Source organism: Globicephala melas, chromosome 2, assembly GCF_963455315.2.
Source record: "Globicephala melas chromosome 2, mGloMel1.2, whole genome shotgun sequence".
In the NCBI taxonomy this organism is placed as follows: domain Eukaryota; kingdom Metazoa; phylum Chordata; class Mammalia; order Artiodactyla; family Delphinidae; genus Globicephala; species Globicephala melas.
The window spans coordinates 80,435,264-80,456,312 of record NC_083315.2 but is presented as its reverse complement, the minus strand read 5'-3'; the positions used below and the strand labels follow the sequence as shown (position 1 = coordinate 80,456,312).

Sequence of the window (21,049 nt, the reverse complement as noted above, 5' to 3'; positions counted from 1 at the left end):
ATTCAATTCTTTTAATCTGTGAAAAAAAAACTCACAGAAAAAAATTAGTAAAATATTCTAAAATATAAAACTATGTCAGTAGCAAGAGCCATTCTCAGAAAATATAATTTGGTACAGCATGATACAAAAATTTAAATGTGAATTTTAAAATATACTTAACACAGTCACAGTATCATGTTTTTGAAGTGATATAAGAAATAGACTAATTCTTAAGAATTTAAAATGGCAAATTTATACCCAGAAATAAAAAATGCATAAAAACACATGAATAAAAATCAGAGAAGAATAATTGGGGTCCTGGCTCTACCATTTACTAGCTTTATGACCTTGGGCAAGTTACTTAACCTCTCTGGGCCTAGAGTTCTCATTTGTAAACTGGAGTTAGTAATAGCGCCTAACCTCAGAGCGTAGTGAAAGGATTTAGTAAGCCAGCATGTATAAAACATTCAGAAGAGTGCCTGGGCACCCAGTAAATGCTATATAATTATATTTAAAGTAAGTGTATGAAAAAACAAATCTTAGTGGCTTGAAAAATACCATGGTCAAAGTAAGTCTCCCTATTAGGTACCAGAAAGGATCGTGAAAAGCTAGTATTCTTAAGGCCAGGGTAGGTTTTTGTGACAATTATAGTTTTAGGAAATTGGAAACTGTCATTTGATTAAACCCATGTGTTAGAAAGAGATCGTCTGTTGAAAAATATTAATTGGAAACATGGCATACTTTTAAGACTCTAATGTCCGGCAAAACTAATTTGTATGATAAAGAAGATGAATCAAGGTCATTCAGATTTGGATCGAGGCAGTTAAGTAGTTTTCCATATAACTGAGATATAAATTTGTGATACTTCTTGGAAAAATAAAGGAAATTTAAGCCTAGTAATAATTTTCTGAAGTTAAAAAGTGATTTGGTAGACAAATAAAATGGAACTAACTTAAATATCTTTGATTTAGGTAGTGCATTAAAAGCTTACAAAATGTTTAAAGATCTATAATTTGATTATCACCACAACTATAAGCAAAAGATATTCATCGTTCTTATTTTAAAATCGAGGAGACTGAGGGTTTTACAAGTTACGTGATTTATTCAGCTTCACTCAAGGACCAAATTGTCAGGACTGAAACTTGGGTATTCTGACCAACAGCCCAGTGATTTCACTGTAGGTATTCCTAGGCATAACACAATGGGCACACTGCTTGTACTAGGCCAGAGCTGCTATCAAACAGTACCTTAAGCTAATGATACAAGTTTCATTTCTGACTCTTATTTACTCTCCAGCAACTGTTCACAGTATTAAAATAAACAAAAAAAGGCAACAGGAAGAATTTACCTAGCATTTGCTCCGAAGTGGGCGGGTTATTTACAAGGATGTTTATTATATCAGACAGTGAGTTCTATAGATAATGGGCATCTTGGGCCTAACTAGATCTCCTGTAAACAAAGTTCAAACCATAACAAATGTTTGAGGATTATATTTGAAATGTTAGATATTACCTACCAATACCTCTTTATTTTTCAGGCGTTCACACGTAAACAAACAGTCTTTTATATTCTTCCTCTGAGAACAGTTTTGAGATTTTTCATCAACCGGATCTTCTTTCTTATCCTGTTCATTGTTTAATTGGTTTGGCTTTTTGCATTTGAAACCTTCACTATCTTTATTGAGGTAATTTTCTATACTATTAAGTTGAGTATTTTGTTCGCATGACTTAGGCTTTTTTGAGTCTTTATCTGAGCACTCATTTGCATGTTTGTTCAAATATCCAGACATTTCCAACACAGTAACATTTATTTTCGAGTCATTTTTTTTTGAATGATCAAACTGGTGATTGTTAAAAGATTCTGGATTATAATTTTCATTTATTATTATTTTGTCCTTATACTTATTTGTGCAAATCTGTTTGTCAATACTGTTACATTTTGAATACTGTTTATTGATTTCATTGTCAATTTCTTGTTCCTTAAATTGACACTCAGAAAGTGTGTTTTCCAATCTGATTGTGAAATCTAAGTTATCTTCTTTGCAAAGAGACATATTTGAAGGATTCATTAAACCAGTGGCTTTGTTCTGTGTCTCTTGAAATGTACTTTGGATTTCACTAGGATTGTTGCGATGCAGATTCCTTCTTGTTTGAGGTTTCAAAGAAGGCTTGACATTACTATTGCATTTAAAAGAACTAAAATGTTTATTAGGTGTTAAGTGTTTCCCTTCACTGATGTTATCTAACAAGGAAAATTTTGTATCAGAAATGGAAACAGAGGTGTCATCCTTGTTTTTCTTCAACAAATTTCTGTCTTCATAGGAACTCCTAAACACTTTAGAAGGAACTGAACTGGAGTCCTGAATGTTGAATGATTGCCGGGGCATGTGAGGTGCTGTTGGATCGATGTGCTCCAAGTGCTGAGCAATCCTTGCAATGACATCTTGCCGCTCCTGGAGTAAAGAGCTTATCAAAGGATTAATCTCACCAACAGACTGATCAGAATGAAGACCGTTAGAAATGCAAGTGTCACTTCGAGGAGTTTCTGGTTTTACTCGAATTTTCCCTTCATTGGTGTCTTCTGAGGAGGTGAGCGCTGGATTACCAAAAGAAATGGAGAACGTTTCTTTACATTTTCTCACATTTTCATTTTCTTGTGAAACCCGGAAAAGCTTTGAATTAAGTGAACTAGATTCTTGTGTATTAAGTGGATGTCCAGAAACATGTGAAGTGTTTGGATCACAATGAATCAAATGCTGAGCTATTCTTGCAATAACTTCTTGTCGCTCCTGAATTAAAGAGCCTATTAAAGGATTAGTCTCACCAACTGACTGCCAGGAACTCTGGCGGCTAGATTCACTAGAATCAATCACTGAAAACGATTTTAAAGTTCTCACTGATGTTTCATGTGACTTTTTATCTCCTATACCACTGAAGCCCAGAATATTGCCTTGAGATGTTCCATAGTCAGATTTACCACTAGTGCCCGGATATAGTTTGACATTTTTGACAGCTGCAGTATATTCTGGAGTTGTGCCATTTTTTGCATGTAATATTATGCTTTCGGGTGCCATGGTCCAAGTTTGTTTGCTACACAGACGCTGTGAACTGTTTGTACCACATTGCTCTGCTTCAGTAGAATTTCGGTGCTGATGGGTTTTAAGTTCATGGTCTTGAACTCTTTTCTCAAAAAGGCCAATATTAGTGTGAATACTACAGGTCAAAACTGGATAATTAGATTGTCTGGGCAAGGACTGAACACTGACTTTCAAGGCCACATTGTGAGACACATTGGGAACAGGAAACACATGTTCAATTGGAGTTTGTGAAAAATTCCACTGTAGGTCTACATCAGCAGCACTGATTCTAGAATCACACAGAAAAAAATGGAATCAATGGATTATAAAACATATCATTATTATATGTTATTAAAAAATGTTAAACAGTCATATACTTACCTTTGTTTGCATTAATTACTATAGAGATTTTATTTTAACCTACTTTACCATGCATGTCATTCTAACAAAACCAACATAAATAGATTATACCTGGAATAGAGACCATCTTCTTTTTAAGAGCACTATTCTATTAAAGCATTAAAGCTCAAAAATACTATAATTTAAAATTAGTTGTCAAAACAGAAAAAAGGACTTTCCATTTACTACTAAATAAATGGATTCAGCTAATTCTGTTGCGCATGGTGATTAAGAGATACTCTCTATCTCACGGCCACCTGCCTAAAGAGACAGTTAAGACAGTTGTTCAGCAGCCTGTGTGTTTATAATTTTCAGGATCTAAAAATTAAGTCTACCATTATGGAAATTCAGCAACCCAGAAAGTTTTTCCACTTTATTTATAATGGTGGTACATTCTCATTGTTAGTTCTGTAAAGTAAGCTAAAAAGTTCTCTGAAAACTATTCTACACCAGATTTAACCCAAGAAGCAAAATGCATATTGAGTCATATCTAAATTTCTCCAACTTGTTTTGAAAAACAAGTAAAGTTTTTAATTTTTAATTTCAGTAAATTTTGTCCACTTATATTTAGAAATGAAGGATATAAACTGCCTAAAAGGTAAAATGTCATTCAGTAGCTAACCACTGTAGCTGAATACACATTGTCCTTTTTCTGCCCTAGACATACCTGTAAATAATATTTCGTGGAATAGCACCATGAGAAACACTCAGCCAAGCACTTAATTGAGAAAAAAACACAAATGAGCGGACAGCCAATAGGAGAGTCTTCTCTTCAATAAATCGATCGCCACTCCTAAGGGAAGTAAAAAAGCATCATCTAAATGTCAACAAGTACAAAATGGCTAAATTTTAGAAAGATAAAAGCTGAAATAAACATATCACTCAGGACATGTGCTTTCAAGAGTATAAGAGTGCATTTACCAGTGTCATTTGAAGTCACATAAGTACTAAATATGTAAATTTTACTACATAAATAGAGGGACTCAAAGATATGATATATTATTAAAATAATTTATAGAAAGTAATGGAAAACCTGATTTACAAAGGACAACTTCAAACTCAGTTCAACTTACTGTCGAGGAACTGGCTCCAATATCCATCTTTCTAATAATAACGCATCTTGCTTAATTGCAGGATCATTTAGATCAATCCCTTCTGTGGTGGGCCCATCGTCACTGTAGCAGCAATCTGGTAGTAGCATCACTTCCACCATGATTGGAAGGTTATTCTTCCACAATAATGCGACCTCAGACCTAGTTCGTCGGGCTTGGCGACACTTGGAGAAGATGGAGATAAGCAAAATGGCTCAAGAGCCCACCCAATTTTATATTTAAATTTGAAAAATATAATTGTAAAGCAGACATCTGTATGAAAATGAGTTGCCTATTGCAGGGCTCAGCTCAGGCTTGTCTGCCTATTTAGGTTTCCTCATTAAACAATGCATCAGCACTAGGAGCTCTAGAGTGTGGGGATTAGTAGCAAACAACAATTATGATGCAAATTTTCTCCGGGGAGGATATCTTTGCTCTATTTTGCGGAAAAAGAACTGCCATGCCCAATGTCTGACAGGCCGCAAGATGGCCCAGCCTCGCCTCATTTGTTAATTACATCATCATTAATTAGAGGAAAGATTCATTCTAAGATCAAAATATTAAAAACTCATTTTCATTAAACACTCAAAGTAGACAACATTTTTAGAAGTTTAAAATTTTGGACTACAGTTAAGAGACTAACTGGGAGGAAAATCCTTACAGCAAATTATACGCTACATATCAAAATAAATATTTTTAACAGTATTCTACAAAAACATTAATGATAGCAAAAAGTATCCTCCCATTAAAAAGGGGAGGGATATAAGTGATTAATGTGGGGAAAATAATTATGAACATCAATCTATTAAATAAACAAGAACACAAAGTTGATGAACCGGGGCTGAGACTAAAACTAAAGAAAAGCTAATTCATAGTAACAAAGATAATCTTAAATCTGGTGTGTGTGGAGGCAGGTATGAAACTGGCTGCCCACCTGCCTGCTGATGGAAAAGCCTTTTAGAGCCTTGTTCACAGCCAAAATTATTAGCTGCAGTTCAGGATTAGTACCTTTTCTTTATGTTGTGACCAATTTTATACTTAAATGTGAACATTATAATTGTGATTTAACAAAGTCAATGACAGAATTTAAACAGGTTTATATAAAAGATAAAAAACATTCAAAACACAGTTCTCACCTGGGCCAGCTTATCACTACATTCATGTTTGCTAGTTACTGGGTAACAGGACTGTGCTGGAGGGCAATGGAAACTTTCTGTCCGACCTTTAACAGAACATTCAGGTGTTCGTCCTTCTGTTATTAACAAGGCCAGAGAGACCAAGAACTCCTCTGCATCATATTCAAAATATTCATCCAGACTATCTGGTATCAAAAAAAAGAAAGAAAGGAAGATGGGTCCTTGCTTTAAGGTATTCTTGACAAGAACTCTTTTTTTTTTAACATCTGTATTGGAGTATAACTGCTTTACAAGAACTCATTTTTTTATGTCTAAAATAACTAATACCATAGCCCAAATTCAAGTATATTCACTAACAAAGAGTGAAAAGAGAATAAAAGTGAGGCAATTAAAATACAATAAACTCTTGGTACTTCCCTGGTGGCGCAGTGGTTAAGAATCCGCCTGTCAGTGCAGGGGACATGGGTTCGAGCCTTGGTGCGGGAAGATCCCACATGCCACGGAGCAACGAAGCCCGTGCACCACAACTACTGAGCCTGTGCTCTAGAGCCCATGTGCCACAACTACCGTGAGCCACAAGTACTGAAGCCCACGCTCCTAGAGCCCGTGCTCTGCAATAAGAGAAGCCACTGCAATGAGAAGCCCGAGCACCGCAATGAAGAGTAGCCCCCCCTCACCGCAACTAGAGAAAGCCTGTACGCAGAAACGAAGACCCAACGCAGCCAAAATAAATAAATAAACAAACTTATTTAAAAAACCCAATAAGCTCTTAATTCACAAGGTACAGAAGTCAGATGATGATGGATAATTCAAAATTTCATTTAAGACAAAGCCGGTTAAAATTACGGCATAAAATTGTTTTTATGTAAACTTCAATTAAAATGTTTAAGATTTAGGAGTACATTTATAATCTTTTAGATAATGATATTTTTGGACATCAAATACAATAGTTTTCACACACAAAACTTCGCCAATAGCCAAAAGGTCAAAATGTCTTATTAGGTCATATAAATATTTTCAGCTAAGACGTTTTATTACTGTTATTAAATATTAGAAAAAGAGGCAGATACAAATGTATGTTTCTCCCTTTCTCTCCCTCTCCCTTCCTTAACTAGTTCCTTGTTCTTAGAGCCCTAATTCTGTGATGTGGACACTCACAGCCACAGGGTCCTTCTCTTTCCTTGCTATGCAGTGGTAGTAGTTTCAGAGGAAGAAATTTTATAATTATCCAACAGGAGATGCAGGCCTGTATTGTAATATATGAAGTGTGATATTTTTTGGTTACTAGGCAGTTCCAAACAATCTAACCTGCAGATGTTTCACTTAGATATATTAAATTAAATTTTTTTCACAAGTCCTCCAATTTTAAAAGCACGGTTAGTCTTTAAAACTGTTAACCTGCTATGCAGGTTGAACATGCATGCATGTGTACATGCACACACGAAATTCAATTTATAGTGCAAACTTGAAAAGGTTGCTTTCTCTTATCTCTGCCAGCTAAGCAACACATATTTTAAGTGCCTAGCACACTGTAGTAGGTGACAAGGGGACACAAAGTTGTACTGCACATAGCTAATAGTTTCAGAGGATTTGATTCAGGGACGATTTTTTAAAACAATAGAACACTGAAGCATATAATAAATTCCAAAGAAGTTCAGATAACAGTGGTAAAATTTTGCCAAAGAGGTAGATGTTAAGCTGAACCATGAGAGAGAAAGTGCAACTTGAGCGGAGCATTTGTACAAAAACAGTGTAGAAAAGGCAGGACTGGAGCCTGATTGTGAATAGCCTTGAAGAGTATGACGACGAGTGCCTATTTCTAGCCTCAGGAAGGCCTTACCAGGAAAAGAAGGAGTCTTGAGAGCCAACTTGATTGAGCTGGTATTTTAAGACCATTCAGTCCCTAAAATGACCATTTGCAATATATAAAATAACAGCCAGCACTTAGTAATGTTGTTAGGCATTGCCAGTTCTCACTACTTTCTATACATTAACTCATTTACTCCTCAAAGCACCTCTAGAAGGGACTATTACCACCATTTTTATAGATAACCGAAGCATAGAGAGGTTAAATAACTTGCCCAAGATCACCCAGCTAGGAAGTTGCAAAGTTGAAATTTGAACCTACACAAGTCTGGTTCTAGAATCTGAGTCCCTAACTACCCCACACATGCTTCCTTTCACTGTGGCTACAAATTTTGCCTTTATATACTTTAATAGACATTTGTAAAAATATAAATAATATGTATTCAACATATATTTTAACAATATATTTTGGAATATTGTGGTACAGGATTTGTTTCCAGGAAAAGGACCATAATTTATAATAATGTGCCAAACTGGGGGAAAAAAAGAGGTCTCAACTTTCAACTTTCCTCCAGGAACCAATTAGGTCATAAGCCAAGGGTCTCCTGTGGTCTCCTGGGACTCACTGAGTTAAACCATGGTGTCCTTCAGAGGGAAGCAAAAGACATAAAAACAAATCCATTCAGACCTTTCTCTGATGGTTCTGTGGGTTTTCAAGGCTAGCTCAGGCTTGCCATGGGCTGGCTACATGGGATGATTTTAGCTCCCGGGAGATTTCTCTGGGCTCATCCTTTTCCCTCTCTCGGACTGTGGGGTAATCCTGCAGAGCTAAGAATTGTGGCAGAGCAGTGGCTCTTACACTATGGAAAGCTGAATGATGTCAAGATGTCAGTTACTCCATGTGAGTACCAAGGATGGTTCACAGCCTAAGTAATGTCTCATATATATTTGGCAGTATTTTTTTTAAATTATAATTTATCTCCAAAACCCTAGCAGGATATCCATTGACAGATGAATGGATAAAGAAGACGTGGTACATATATAATACCATGGAATATTACTGAGCCATTAAAAAGAAAGAAATAATGCCACCTGCAGCAACATGGATGGACCTGGAGATATCATACTAAGTGAAGTTAAGTCAGAGAGAGAAAGACAAATATCATATGATATCACTTATATGCGGAATCTAAGAAAAAAAATGATACAAATGAACTTACTTACAAAACAGAAACAGACTTAGAGAATGAATTTATGGTTACCTGGGGGAAGGGTGGGAAGGGGGAATGAATTTATAGTTACTGGGGGGAAGGGTGGGGAGGGGGATAGATTGGGAGTTTGGAATTGACATGTACACACTGTTATATTTAAAATAGATAATTAACAAGGAGCTACTGTAAAAAAATAAAAAACAACCCTATCAGGAAATGGCTTACTCATATACTAGAAATTACCAAGTTTAAAGTGATAAAAATTAAACTGTTATACACTGTAAAGCAACTATACTCCAATAAAAATTTTAAAGAACTGTTACGTGATGACAACCTTTAGGAACTTGTCAGGAAAAATTTATGAGTGTCTGAATTTTAATAAATGAGAATACTAAATCACAGTAGTCATTAGAAAAGTTGCATTATTAAAATTTTGATAATTTCAATCTCTAAAACCTCTGCCATAGCGCAGAGTTTACTGTAATAAAGAATATGACTAAGGAACTGGGAAATTTTATGTCATACTAAAGAAAATTCATTAGATCCGACGATACTTTGAGGACATAGCTTACTCAAGAAATAAGGTATAATTTTTGGGTCTCTGAAAACAATTTACTCTTTACAAAAACAAAAAGTGCTGCAAATCTAGACAAATACGGGCTGCTAAGGCTTACCTACTAGCTATACATTTTAAAAGAGATAAATTATTTGATGTAAAATATAACTTTGAAAAGAACAGAAAGGATGTTATAAATTGTCACAGGCTATCAATGACAATTGACAGTGGGAATTAATCAATCAAATCATAGTCCCTCTGCCCCCAAAACCTCAATGAGGATAGTGCTTACACCACAGTCGGACTAGAAGCCATGACCAGACTAGCTCCTTTTTTGTGGCACACTCTTCTGGCTCCGGAGTTCAGCCATCTTAAAGTTCTTCATCTGTTCTCTCCAACAAAAGAGGTTAATAATTTGGCCACTGGGAAAACCTTAAATAATCAGAATGACCCATAGGTGAAACAGACTAACTTGGGAAGTAAATTCTTCATCACCAAGGCACAAACAGACTGATAAACAATTGCCAGGGGTGTGGTTGAAGGGATTTAGCTGTCAAGTGGAAACTGAATTAGACTTGCAGTGGTTCTTTCAACCTTAAGAGTCTATGAATCTCTGTTCTTCAGAAGTACTTCATAAAAAACCTAGGGGAGAGACCAGAACCACCACTTCCTTCTTGGGAGGCCCTAACCAGGAGCCCCTCTCAATCAGAACTCATCATAAACACTTAATGGTGGTGCCTCTGGATCCTTGATTTAAAACAAAAACCTAGGATACTTCAAAGCTCTGTCTCAAGGAAACAGAAGAAGGTCCTTCCTACCATTGGGCTGCTGTATATACTGTTCAATGTACTTCTAAAGCCTGCCAAGGTAGTAGATTGCACCCCCCTCATATATGGAATAAAATGGCAAGAGAAGCATGAGAACCCCTGGGGGATTGCCAAAAAGAAAGTTTCTCTAAAAATAATGTCCTTTCAAACTTATGATGGACAATCTAATAATACGAATAAAAATTATTCCATGAATTTATTCCAATGAAATAATAGAACAAGTACACAGAGATGAATGTTGAAGGATATTTATTAAAATGTTTATACCAGTCAAAAATAATTGTAATCAATCTAAATGTCCAACAAAAAGGGACTGGTTAAATATACTGTGGTACAGTTTTATCTAAAATAATGATATACATCTACTTTTGACAAGGAAAGATTATCTACATCATAAGTGAAACACAACTCTCAAAAGAATGTTATGATCATGTGTTTGTGGAATTACACATGCATAGAAAGATATACATGCAACAAAATATTATCAGTCCTATAAAGCAAACACACAAACACATAAACTAAATTTTAAATAAATTACTATTCTCTGACTGGCATTAGATAAATGATAAAGCCTATTAACTGAAAAATAATATGTAAATAAAAGAATTACATAGTGTCATATATTTTAATTAGAGTTATTGTTTTGTAAAACCCCTGCTAAGGAGATCATAGTCTGGTTACTCAGTAGAGGAATTTGTGAAGACACACGTAAGTAACAGCACACTGGTTCTGGTGTTGAAAAATTAGAACTTAGCAGTTTGAAACACTTTTCTGCTTTGCTTTGCTTTCTTTTTTTCTCTTTATAAATAATCTTTTAAAAATAATTAGGTAAGAACTAGCACCTCAAACTGATAATATGAGAAACATATGGATGAATCTGAGAAAGGGTGTTAAGAATTAGTAGAAGAGGTTATGCTCAGAGAATTGGACTCTCAGTTGATATTACCAGTATGTAGGTATGAAGATGGTGCTAAGTGCCATGCTATAATTGCAAAAATTGAGAATAATCATGTAAATGCTTTATACTAACTGTTGAGGGATGGCTTTTCTGAGCAGATAACATTTAATTAAGCCAAGGTCTGAACAAGGAACAAGCAATTCAAAAATCAGAGGAAAGAGCATTCTGAGCAGAGGGTCTAAGGTGACAATAAAGGAGTAATGTCCCAGGAACTAAAAGGTGAGTAAGGCTGGAATGGCAGTAGCAGAGAGGGAAAGTGGTAAGAACTATAGTTTAGAATGGTGGGCAGGGACTACATCACACAGGATTTTGAAGCTAGGGCAAGGAGTTCAGATTTTATCCTAAATGCAATGGGAAGTCACTGGAGGGTTTTAACTAGAGAAGTGACACGATCTGATTTACTTTTTTAAATGATCGCTCTGACTGCTATGTTGATAACAGAATAGGGGAAAAAGAATCAGAGTAGGTATACTAGTTAGGAGGTTGTTGTTTTCCAGGGTTGGGGATATAGTTTTGGGAATCATTGGCATTTGGATAGTATTTAGAGTGAAGAGTTACCTAGAAGCATGTAGAGGGTATTCATGACAAAGGCCAGAGGCACTCTAAGAAGTAGAGATCTGTTAGAAGATGATGAACCAGCAAAAGGAGCTGGTATATGTCAAGTATGGTATCATGGAAGCTGCGAGAAAAAAAATGTTTCATGGAGGGCATGGCCAATGGTCTTAAACACTAGTGAGGTTTAATAAAATATAAACAAAGAAATGACCACTGTATTTGACAATAAGGAAGTCATTGGTGACTTTGACAATAGCGATCTCAGTAGGTGGTGATGATGGAAGATTAGATGTGACATACATTGTCAATTATTCTGAAGGGTACAGATGATAAATACAAAAGCCTACTTTCCTAGTCCTCTCTTAACACAATGGCAATTCATGTATCACAATATAAGTATTACACATGCAAAATCATCACTCATACAAAATTGTCGCCAAATCCCAAAAGGGAATAAGAGAAGTTCCCTTCTAAGTCTATGGTACAGGGGCAGGAGATTCTCCCTCTTTATGGTCCTAAAATCCAGTGACTGAACAAGTCACTAACTTGTTCTTCAAATTTCTCTTGAAATTAAACCTTCCTTTTTAACCTCAAAACAGTTACCAAGTTAGATTCCTATTACTTTACACATAAATTACTACACCAGTCTCCTAGCTATGGTCTAGGACTCTAGGCCCTTTTTTATTCATCTTGCACCCTGATGCAGATTAATCTTCCCGAAAGAAGATTAATGCCATTCCATCACATTCCTCAAAGTTTTTCTGTTTGTTGTTTGTTTGTTTTACTGGCTCCCTAACTTCCTATTAAACCCAGTGTGAACTCTTAAGCCTGACATTAGGGCCAGCGCCACTGTACAGAGGTAGCTACTCTGGCTGGGCATTGCCAGATTCTGATGTGAACACTGCCTCTTGAAGTTATACACTGAGGTGACCCTGCTTAAGACTCCACCCACCTCTGGTTCTTAATCTCATCTTTTACTGCTCTCTGTGTTCTACCCAAACTGCTGTCTATACCACGCTCTACTCATTTCTCACCCTGTACCACTGCTTTTTCTTTCTGTACTGCTAACTTTAGCCAACCCTCTCCCAACTGCAGGCACTTCCAGAGTTACACTAACCCATCCATTTCTTTATAAAAATATTCTTAATATTTCATAGATGTTTATCTCCTAATGGGTTAAGTTCTACATACATTGAAATATTTTTGGTTTCTCATTTATATGTTCCAATCTCATAGGTATGTGTTGAGTGTTTCTGTTTTAAGTGAGAATTGTAAAGGACCTTAGAAATCATGTGGCCTAATCTACCTTACTTCCAGATGAAGAGAGTAAGGTAAAAAGACATTAACTTTCTTGCTTAAAGTTGTATGCAGTATGCATACTGGAGAAATCCAGGTTTCTTCATTCCTAGTGCAACTTGACTTATACACCATGAGAAGTCTTTAAGCAGAGAATAAAAGACAAAGCTGACTTTAATGACAAGTGCAAAAAATAGTGGCTGTGGCTATAAATGAAAGCAACTTTATATCTGTACTATTATTTTATTAATACTAGTGACACATAAATATTTCCACTGTCAGAAGAGTACCTTCAAACACAAAAATATTCTCTGTTTTTGTTAGCCAACAACAAAGCTTAAACTGAATTTAAAAAAATCCTCAGCACTCTATTATGAAAAAGGCAAGTGATCTGTAAACAAACTTATCATGGACTGACCTTAAAAGCTTTCTAGACGTGTGTGGTTTAAATTCAACCAAGTATTTCTGCTGTACATCTACAGTAACCACCAAAATTCAAAATTATGATTAAAACAATGAATATTCTGAGGTTCTATCTGAAAAACAAAGTCATGTGTATGTTTTTATAATAATCTAGCTCTTTGAAAATTGGCTATAAATTTTAATTGTCACGTAATACAAACATTCAGTTAAACAAAGATGATCATTATCATCTTGAGTTGTGGAGTGTTTTATCAAGTGCTTCCTCATCTTAATTCTCATGATGTAGCATAAAGTAATAGTTAAGAACATGAACTCTGAGGTCAGGCAAACAGTTCTGTTACTTGCTAGTTGTTTGGCTTTGTACAAGTTATAGCGATACAATCTCTCTTTGCCTTAGTTTTTAAAAAATCTATTAAATCTATTAAATCTAATCTATTAAATCTATAAAATCTATTAAATGGTAGTATTGACCTTCAGAGGGTAGTTAATAGGTTGTTATTTGTAAAATATTTAGAATATTGCCTGGCACATAGTGAGCACCATACTGTTTCTTTTTTCTTTTATTTTCCATCTAACGTTTCTTAAATTTAAAATAAAATAGGGACTTCCCTGGTGGTGCAGTGGTTAAGAATCCTCCTGCCAATGCAGGGGACACGGGTTCGAGCCCTGGTCCAGGAAGACCCCACTTGCTGCGGATCAACTGAGCCTGCAAGCCACAACTACTGAAGCCCACACGCCTAGAGGCCATGCTCCACAACAAGAGAAGCCACCACAATGAAAAGCCTGCACACTGCAAGGAAGACCCAACACAGCCATAAATAAATAAATAAATAAATAAATAAATAAATTTATTTATTTTACAAAATGAAATAAAACAAAAATAAATGCGAAGGCATAGGTTTTTCTCTCATTTTACAGATGAAAAAACTAAATTTGTAAAATCATTTGCCCAAGGTCACAAACAGTATCAGTAAGTAGAGAACCATCTGTAGGAGCCCACTTTCCACTACCAATAGTTCTTAATAATTCTCAATTATGAAAGTTCATTCTTATTTTTCATTTCACACAAAAAAGACTCATTTTTAGGGTAGAGGTTACCCTACCAACTCAGGGCATAGATTCTAGAAATCTCCTCAGATAGACATATCTTCAAGGATTCCTGGTATTAAAAGAATTTGGACAGCTATTCCTTTCTCTCCTTACGTCTCCCAAGTTTAAAGGTTTCTCAATTTAGATATCATGGAAAAGGTCTGGATCATGCAGTTCCAGAAAGAGCAAGAGGATATCCCACTTAAAAACATTATCCTTATAATGCTTGGCAAAACTGTACAATTACATCTGCTTATAAATAAAATGTTTTAATGTTCTGTTTTGTGCATTCAAAACCACTTAGAGTTAATTAAAACCAAACTTGGTCCCTCTGTCATCAAAGAAAAATAAGCAGCTTCTGTGGGCAAAACTACAGGGGATAAGTTAAAAAGTGGGGCGAGGTGGGGGGAGTCTTGGCTTTTGTATAGAATTCAGGAGTAAGAACTCAAAGGAACCTTCAAGAGTATGTATTTTCATTAATCTATAGATGAAGAAATTGGACTTCAGAGAGTAAAGTGACAGCTCAGACACACAGAGCAATATAATGGTAACGTGAGGCCTTAAATCAAGATCTCCTATGTATATAAAATGTTAAAAATCTGAGGACTTATTTCCAAGTCTCATCCAGGGTGCCTACCTAAACTCTACTCCCCAATTAGTCCAATTCCAATTCTGGCTCAGGAAAGAATAATGGATGGAGACTCAGCCTCAGGTATTTGTTGGCTTAGCATCAAGATCATTCTTACAGCTCATTCTGTATTGGTTATCCAGCCTGTGAATGCTGATTCTGGTCCTTACTGTAAAACATCTTGATGTTTAATTCCCAATCTCTGTTTTCCTTTGAATTCTAACTGGACTTCCCAGTTTACATGGTTACTATTCTGCAATCTTGACAGAATTTTCTTTGTTTCTCTGCTCATGCAACCACTCTGAACCCTGTCTTTCAGCACTGAGACATGAGGTGCTTACCTATCTCAGGACTGTTTCCTCAATATCTATTATATCTGATAGGGATTCCTATATGCCATGGCTACCCAAACTAAACCTGACACTTTGAAAGCTGCAAAAGAAGAGTTGTGAATGAGTTGGAAAACCAAAGGGGGAAGGGAAACGGGTTAAAAACCTTAACTAAGGAGTACACTGTTACAAACTGTGTATTTTCCAATGGAGAAACTGAAAATCTGCCAACTTTTTTCTAGTCCCTGATTTCAGTTAAATTTCAACTCAGGCGGGAAGCAGACACAGAGGGAAATCCTCTCATAAGCTTCATGTGTTCCTACTGCAATTCTTAATCTACTCTAATGGCCGATTGTCTCTAATTAGATTATAAACTCTAGGCATGCAGGAGCCAGGTCTAACACATCCATCATTCTATGACCAGTGCCTAGGACAGTGCCTGGCGTATAGGAGATGCTCAATGAATACATAAGCAAAATGAAAGAGTGGTTAAAGTGTAGTTATTTAACTAATTAATAAGATCTCAGTTGCAGATCAACTTGAGATCTATGTTAAAGTATGACCAACTCTGAAGAATTCAGGTATTATAGGACAAGTGACCTCAGATTATTAGCCCTCTAACAAATGGCAGATTGAAGGTGCCAGGACATCAGGCAATGCACAAGAAGTTCTTTTAGCTTTTATTTTACTACGTTTTTTTAAAAACAGAATTTAACTTATTCACACTGACATTTTAATAAAGAGTTGTTAAAACACACACACACACACACACACACACACCACTAAAATGATTATATTCATGTATGTTCCTGGGCCTCAATCATCAGTATCTCAAGAGAATTTGTTTCCTACATTCCAATTTGACAGCCAGTTCTGCCATCTGATAGTGTATTCTCTAAAATGTTGAAAGCAGGTAATTTTTGAGGGTCAAATCTTACAGATATCTTCACACTAAATCTCAGAGAAACCAAAGGAAAAGCCTTGGCTAATTCTCTAATCACTAATTCTCTATCGTTAACAATTAGCACAACTAGTATAACCAATGGAAATGGACTAAAGGAAGGCAGGCTTAGTGATCTGACGGGTGAGAATTAGGACTTTCAATTATTTTCAATGCTCCAAAATGTTTCTTAAATTTTTCTAAAACTGCTCATGTTTGTAGACATTCTAACAGGCTCAGAACTGGTGTTTTGAAATTTTCATATATATACACAAAAATTTAATTATTGTGAACAAAATCAATACAAAATATTCATTCCATCATTCTTAGATATTTTAAGATTAATAGTATTTTCTAAAGCACTTTGAACTTCTTGAAACAAGGATCTAAATAACATTAAAAGACAAACAGTTCTAGTTCTAAAACTAAAAAAGAACATAAGAGAATTCTGGAAGCATAGAAGGTGCTCCTTTGATATGAGCTATGACAAGCCTGTGTACTCAGAACTCAGCCCATACTGAGTTCCTATGTTCCCTAAATTACTTACAGTCAAGTAATAAGTACTAACCCTTTTCCCACCTTTGCAAATATTGCATAATAAAAAACAGCAATCACCTACCAATTTGAATTTGTTTACCACAACTATTAAATAAATTACAGTAACAAAAAATACAATGCTATGTAGTTTTTTAAAACACTGTCATAGACTATATTAAAACTTTAAAAAAGACATATATTTTATGCCATTTAAACTGCTCAGATGATTATATTATAGGTTAAAAGCTTGCATAACAAAGAAATATGGCATTTATGATTAGTATTTACATATCTTCCATCAAAATAATTTTTAACTAAAAGTGCTACATAGGCATAACACAAAAGAAACAACTCTTTATAGTAGTAAAACAATTGGTGAGTTCATTAAAAAAAATTCAATCTAATTTATGCAATACTTACTACTGAATTTTTCACCCAGTTGTTAGCAGATAGATATTGTCTAGGCACAGAAGAGTAAATAGAGTTCACCAGAAGCCAAGGAAGGTAAAGCTTGTACTTCACACAATTCTGCAAGGCGACTCTCTTCCCAGAGGACTGTAATTGGCTGCCGTAACAGACATCTTTTCCTCTACAATCTGAATTCCCAACTACACAAAGCCTCTAATATGTAAGTGCCATCCACATTCCCCTCCTGGCTCCTTACCAATTCAACCACAGTAATTTGGTTAGAGATAAGGAAAGTTTTAAAGAAAACAATCAGAAAAGAATAGAAGGATAAGTAACTAAGAATTGTGATCAAAGTAAAGAGAAAAAAAGGAGGAAAGGGACAGGGAGAAACAAAATAGACAAAGAAGAAAGAATAAACAAGAAAATAAGATGGGGCGGGGGGGGGGGAATATAAAAGGAAAAATAAAGTATACAGAGTAAGAGTAGAGTTAGAGGAAGCTGAACAGATGAGGGAGGGAAAAACTTTTCAGGGGAGCCATCACTTTCTGTTCTAGTTGTTCCTTAGACTCTTTTCCTAAACTCCCATCTTTCAAACATTGCAAAGTAGGCTTCCCTGTCTTCTCACACATGTTCTACTAGCACCCCTAAAAGGAGCCCCAAATTTGTTAGGTAGTTGTATACCCATTGATTAAAAACATTTTAAAGTAGAAAAGGCCAATTCAATCTGGATTTCAGTTCACAATAGTGTTCAAAAGGTACAGAGCTTCAATTTAGTGAGCATAAAATATTAACTGTAACCTAGGCAAGTTGCTGTCTTAATTATTTCTCTGGTAACTAAGAGATGATTTATTGTTTGATAACCATATTGCTTATAATAATTTTTCTGTTGGTTTTAGATAAATGATCTTAAAGATTAATTTTTCTAAAGGACACATAATAAGCCAAAATTATAACTGTGAATTTTAAACCTGAAATATTAAAATTTTATGTTCTTCTATAGAACTGTGATGGTTCTAAACTGTGGCCTAACTTCGAGGAAAAAATTGGTTTTATGATCAAGTAGATGTAAATTCAAATACTGAGTGAATCTAGGCAAATTAAAATAATTCTTTGAGAAATTTCTGAGAAAAAAAAGACTCTGCCCTTTGATCTCTGGCATACACTGCTATGGTAGGAATTATCAAATTAAATTTCAGTTATTATTTAACCTTAAACAGCAAACCTCATGTAGTTGACAAATATTTATTTATTTATTGACAAATATTTAAAAACCCACTATAAATTCACTGCTCTTTATGGTCAGAAGACATTCTTAGTAAAGTTTTCATACAAAGGGCCAGAATACAAATTAATTATTGATTTCAGGCTGTATTTCCTTCATAATGTATTTGATCCAAGGAATGCCATGAAGCATAAAACCTTCCCATCTCCAGAAATGAAATGAGGTTATATACAACATAACTGATGGTCAAAGTGAAAATTAAAATTCATGTAAAGATCTAAAAATAAAATTAACCTTTAATAACTATTTCGTAACTGCAATACATAAAACATTCACTGCAGAATTTGATTTTACTGTTTTCACAAAGACAGTAGGATCCAGTGAGGACAGTCCTGGGCAAGTTCAGGCATGTCACTTAATTTCTTCATTTATACAATGATAATGGTAAGTGTCAGGGGAGAAAGGAACTTCTTCCCTTTACCTGGGTTGGGTCTCTGTACACAGGGAGAGCAGGACTTTACCACAACTCTTATCTTCCACCAAGGAACATACTGGGGAGAAACGCATGATTTCTATATTCATCCATTTTATGAATTCTTCCACAAGGCCAGTAGGATGGCTGACATGACTGGTTTGATTTTGGTAGTCACTGTGCTATTTCCAGTCAAAATGGAGTATTAGGGACTTGATTTACCCACACACCTAAACCACAACAAAATACAAACAACTGTTTCCAGACACTGGACAACAGACAGTGTAAGACAGTGATCTCTGAGAGAAAAATAAACAGGTGAGCTCTAAACTGCCCAACTTTAATGCCTGGAGAACGCTTCCAGGCCGAAGGACAGGGAAGGAGAAGGCAGATGGAATCCAGCAGTCTCCCTGAATCGAGCACAAAAGAACTAAGGGAAAGGGAAGTTAGGTGGCTAGAGTCACAGGGCAGAGTACCAGACAAGGGAGAGTAGCACAAAGAAGGTGAGCTCAGGAGAAATAGAGAAGGAGTGAAAGAAGAAAACTGTCAACCTGGAATTCCTGAAAAACAAACAAACAAAAACCTTAGACCCAGAAAAGCTGAAACAAGTTTATCACCAACAGACCCTCACTACCAAAAATGGTAAAGGAAATCCTTCTGTCAGAAAGAAAATTAAACCATTTGGAAATCTGGATCTACACAAAGAGAACTGGAAATCATAAATATGTAGGTAAATAAAAAATAATTTATTATTTGTTTTTAAATCACTTTTAAATAGAACTATTTAAAGGAAATGTTGAAGTATTTGAAGGTAAATACTTCAAAGTATTTGAAGGTAAACTGTGACAAGTTAATTATTGCATACTTTAAAGTAACTACTGAAAAAACAAACAAAACATACCCCCATAAGTTAACAAAGGAGATAAAATGAAATTATTCAAAAAAAACCCCCAAACTGTCAATCCAAAAGAAGACAGAAAAAGAAGGATAAAGGAACAAAGACCAGATGGGACAAATAGAAAGCAAATAATAAGATGACAGATTTAATCCCATCCATATCAACAATAACCTAAAATGTGAATGGTCTAATTAAAAAGCAAGGATTGGGCTTCCCTGGTGGCGCAGTGGTTGAGAGTCCGCCTGCCGATGCAGGGGACACGGGTTCGTGCCCTGGTCTGAGAGGATCCCACATGCCACAGAGCGGCTGGGCCCGTGAGCCATGGCTGCTGAGCCTGCGCGTCTGGAGTCTGTGCTCCACAGCGGGAGAGGCCATAGCAGTGAGAGGCCCACGTACCGCCAAAAAAAAAAAAAAAAAAAAAGCAAGGATTATCAGATTGGTTAAAAAAGCAAGACACAACTGCATACTACCTATAAGAAATCCATTTTGAATATAAAGACACAAATAAGCTAAAAGTGAGTGCTAACACTAGCCAAAAGAAAGCTGGAGTGGCTACAGTAATCAGATGAAACAGATTCCAGAGCAAATGAACTTGCAAGTGATAATGGTGGCCATTTCATAATGATAATGAGGCCAATCCATCAAGAAAGCATAACAGCCCTAAACATTTACGTACCTAAGAAAATAGCTTCAACAAGTATAAAGTAAAAATGATAGAACTGTAAGAAGAAACAGACACATCCACAATTATATTTGAGATTTCAACACCCACTTTTTCAATAATCAATAGAACAAGTAACAGAAAATCAGTAAGAACATAAAAATCTTGAACAGTACCATCAATTTGACCTAATTGGCATTTACATTACACTCCACTCAACAAAAGAAGAATACACACTTTACTAGGTACACATACAACATTTACCAAGACAGACCATATTCTGGGCCACAAAACAAGTCTCAATAAATTTAAATAGTTTTAAATCATCCAAAGTGTGTTCTCCAACCATAATGGAATTAAATTAGCAGTAAGAGAAAGATAGCTGGAAAATCTCTAAATATTTTGGAAGTAAATAACTGGTGTGATTTCAATAGTCACTGGACCACCTCTTTACTCTGAAGTGAGGTTTCCAAGTGTATGGACTGAAATGTGTCCCACCACACCTCCCCCGACCCCCAAACTCATATGTTGAAGCCCTAACCTCCAATGTGA

At 35.6% G+C, this 21,049-nt stretch overlaps 1 protein-coding gene across 12 annotated transcripts in view; it reads right to left on the bottom strand.

Annotated features, from left to right (window-relative positions):
* Window positions 1-21,049, bottom strand: part of ATOSA (atos homolog A) — an 87,252-nt gene that overhangs the window by 19,077 nt on the left and 47,126 nt on the right. For all 12 annotated transcript variants that reach the window (XR_009562994.1, XM_030878728.2, XM_060294238.2 and 9 more), the window contains 4 exons: window positions 5,682-5,866; window positions 4,528-4,730; window positions 4,122-4,247; window positions 1,496-3,344 (listed from right to left, as the gene is read on the bottom strand). Coding sequence is in view for 11 of the 12 variants with exons in the window: in XM_030878728.2 (XP_030734588.2) it covers window positions 1,496-3,344; window positions 4,122-4,247; window positions 4,528-4,730; window positions 5,682-5,866 (2,363 nt within the window). In the remaining variant the exon portion in view is untranslated. The remainder of the gene's footprint in view (window positions 1-1,495; window positions 3,345-4,121; window positions 4,248-4,527; window positions 4,731-5,681; window positions 5,867-21,049) is intronic.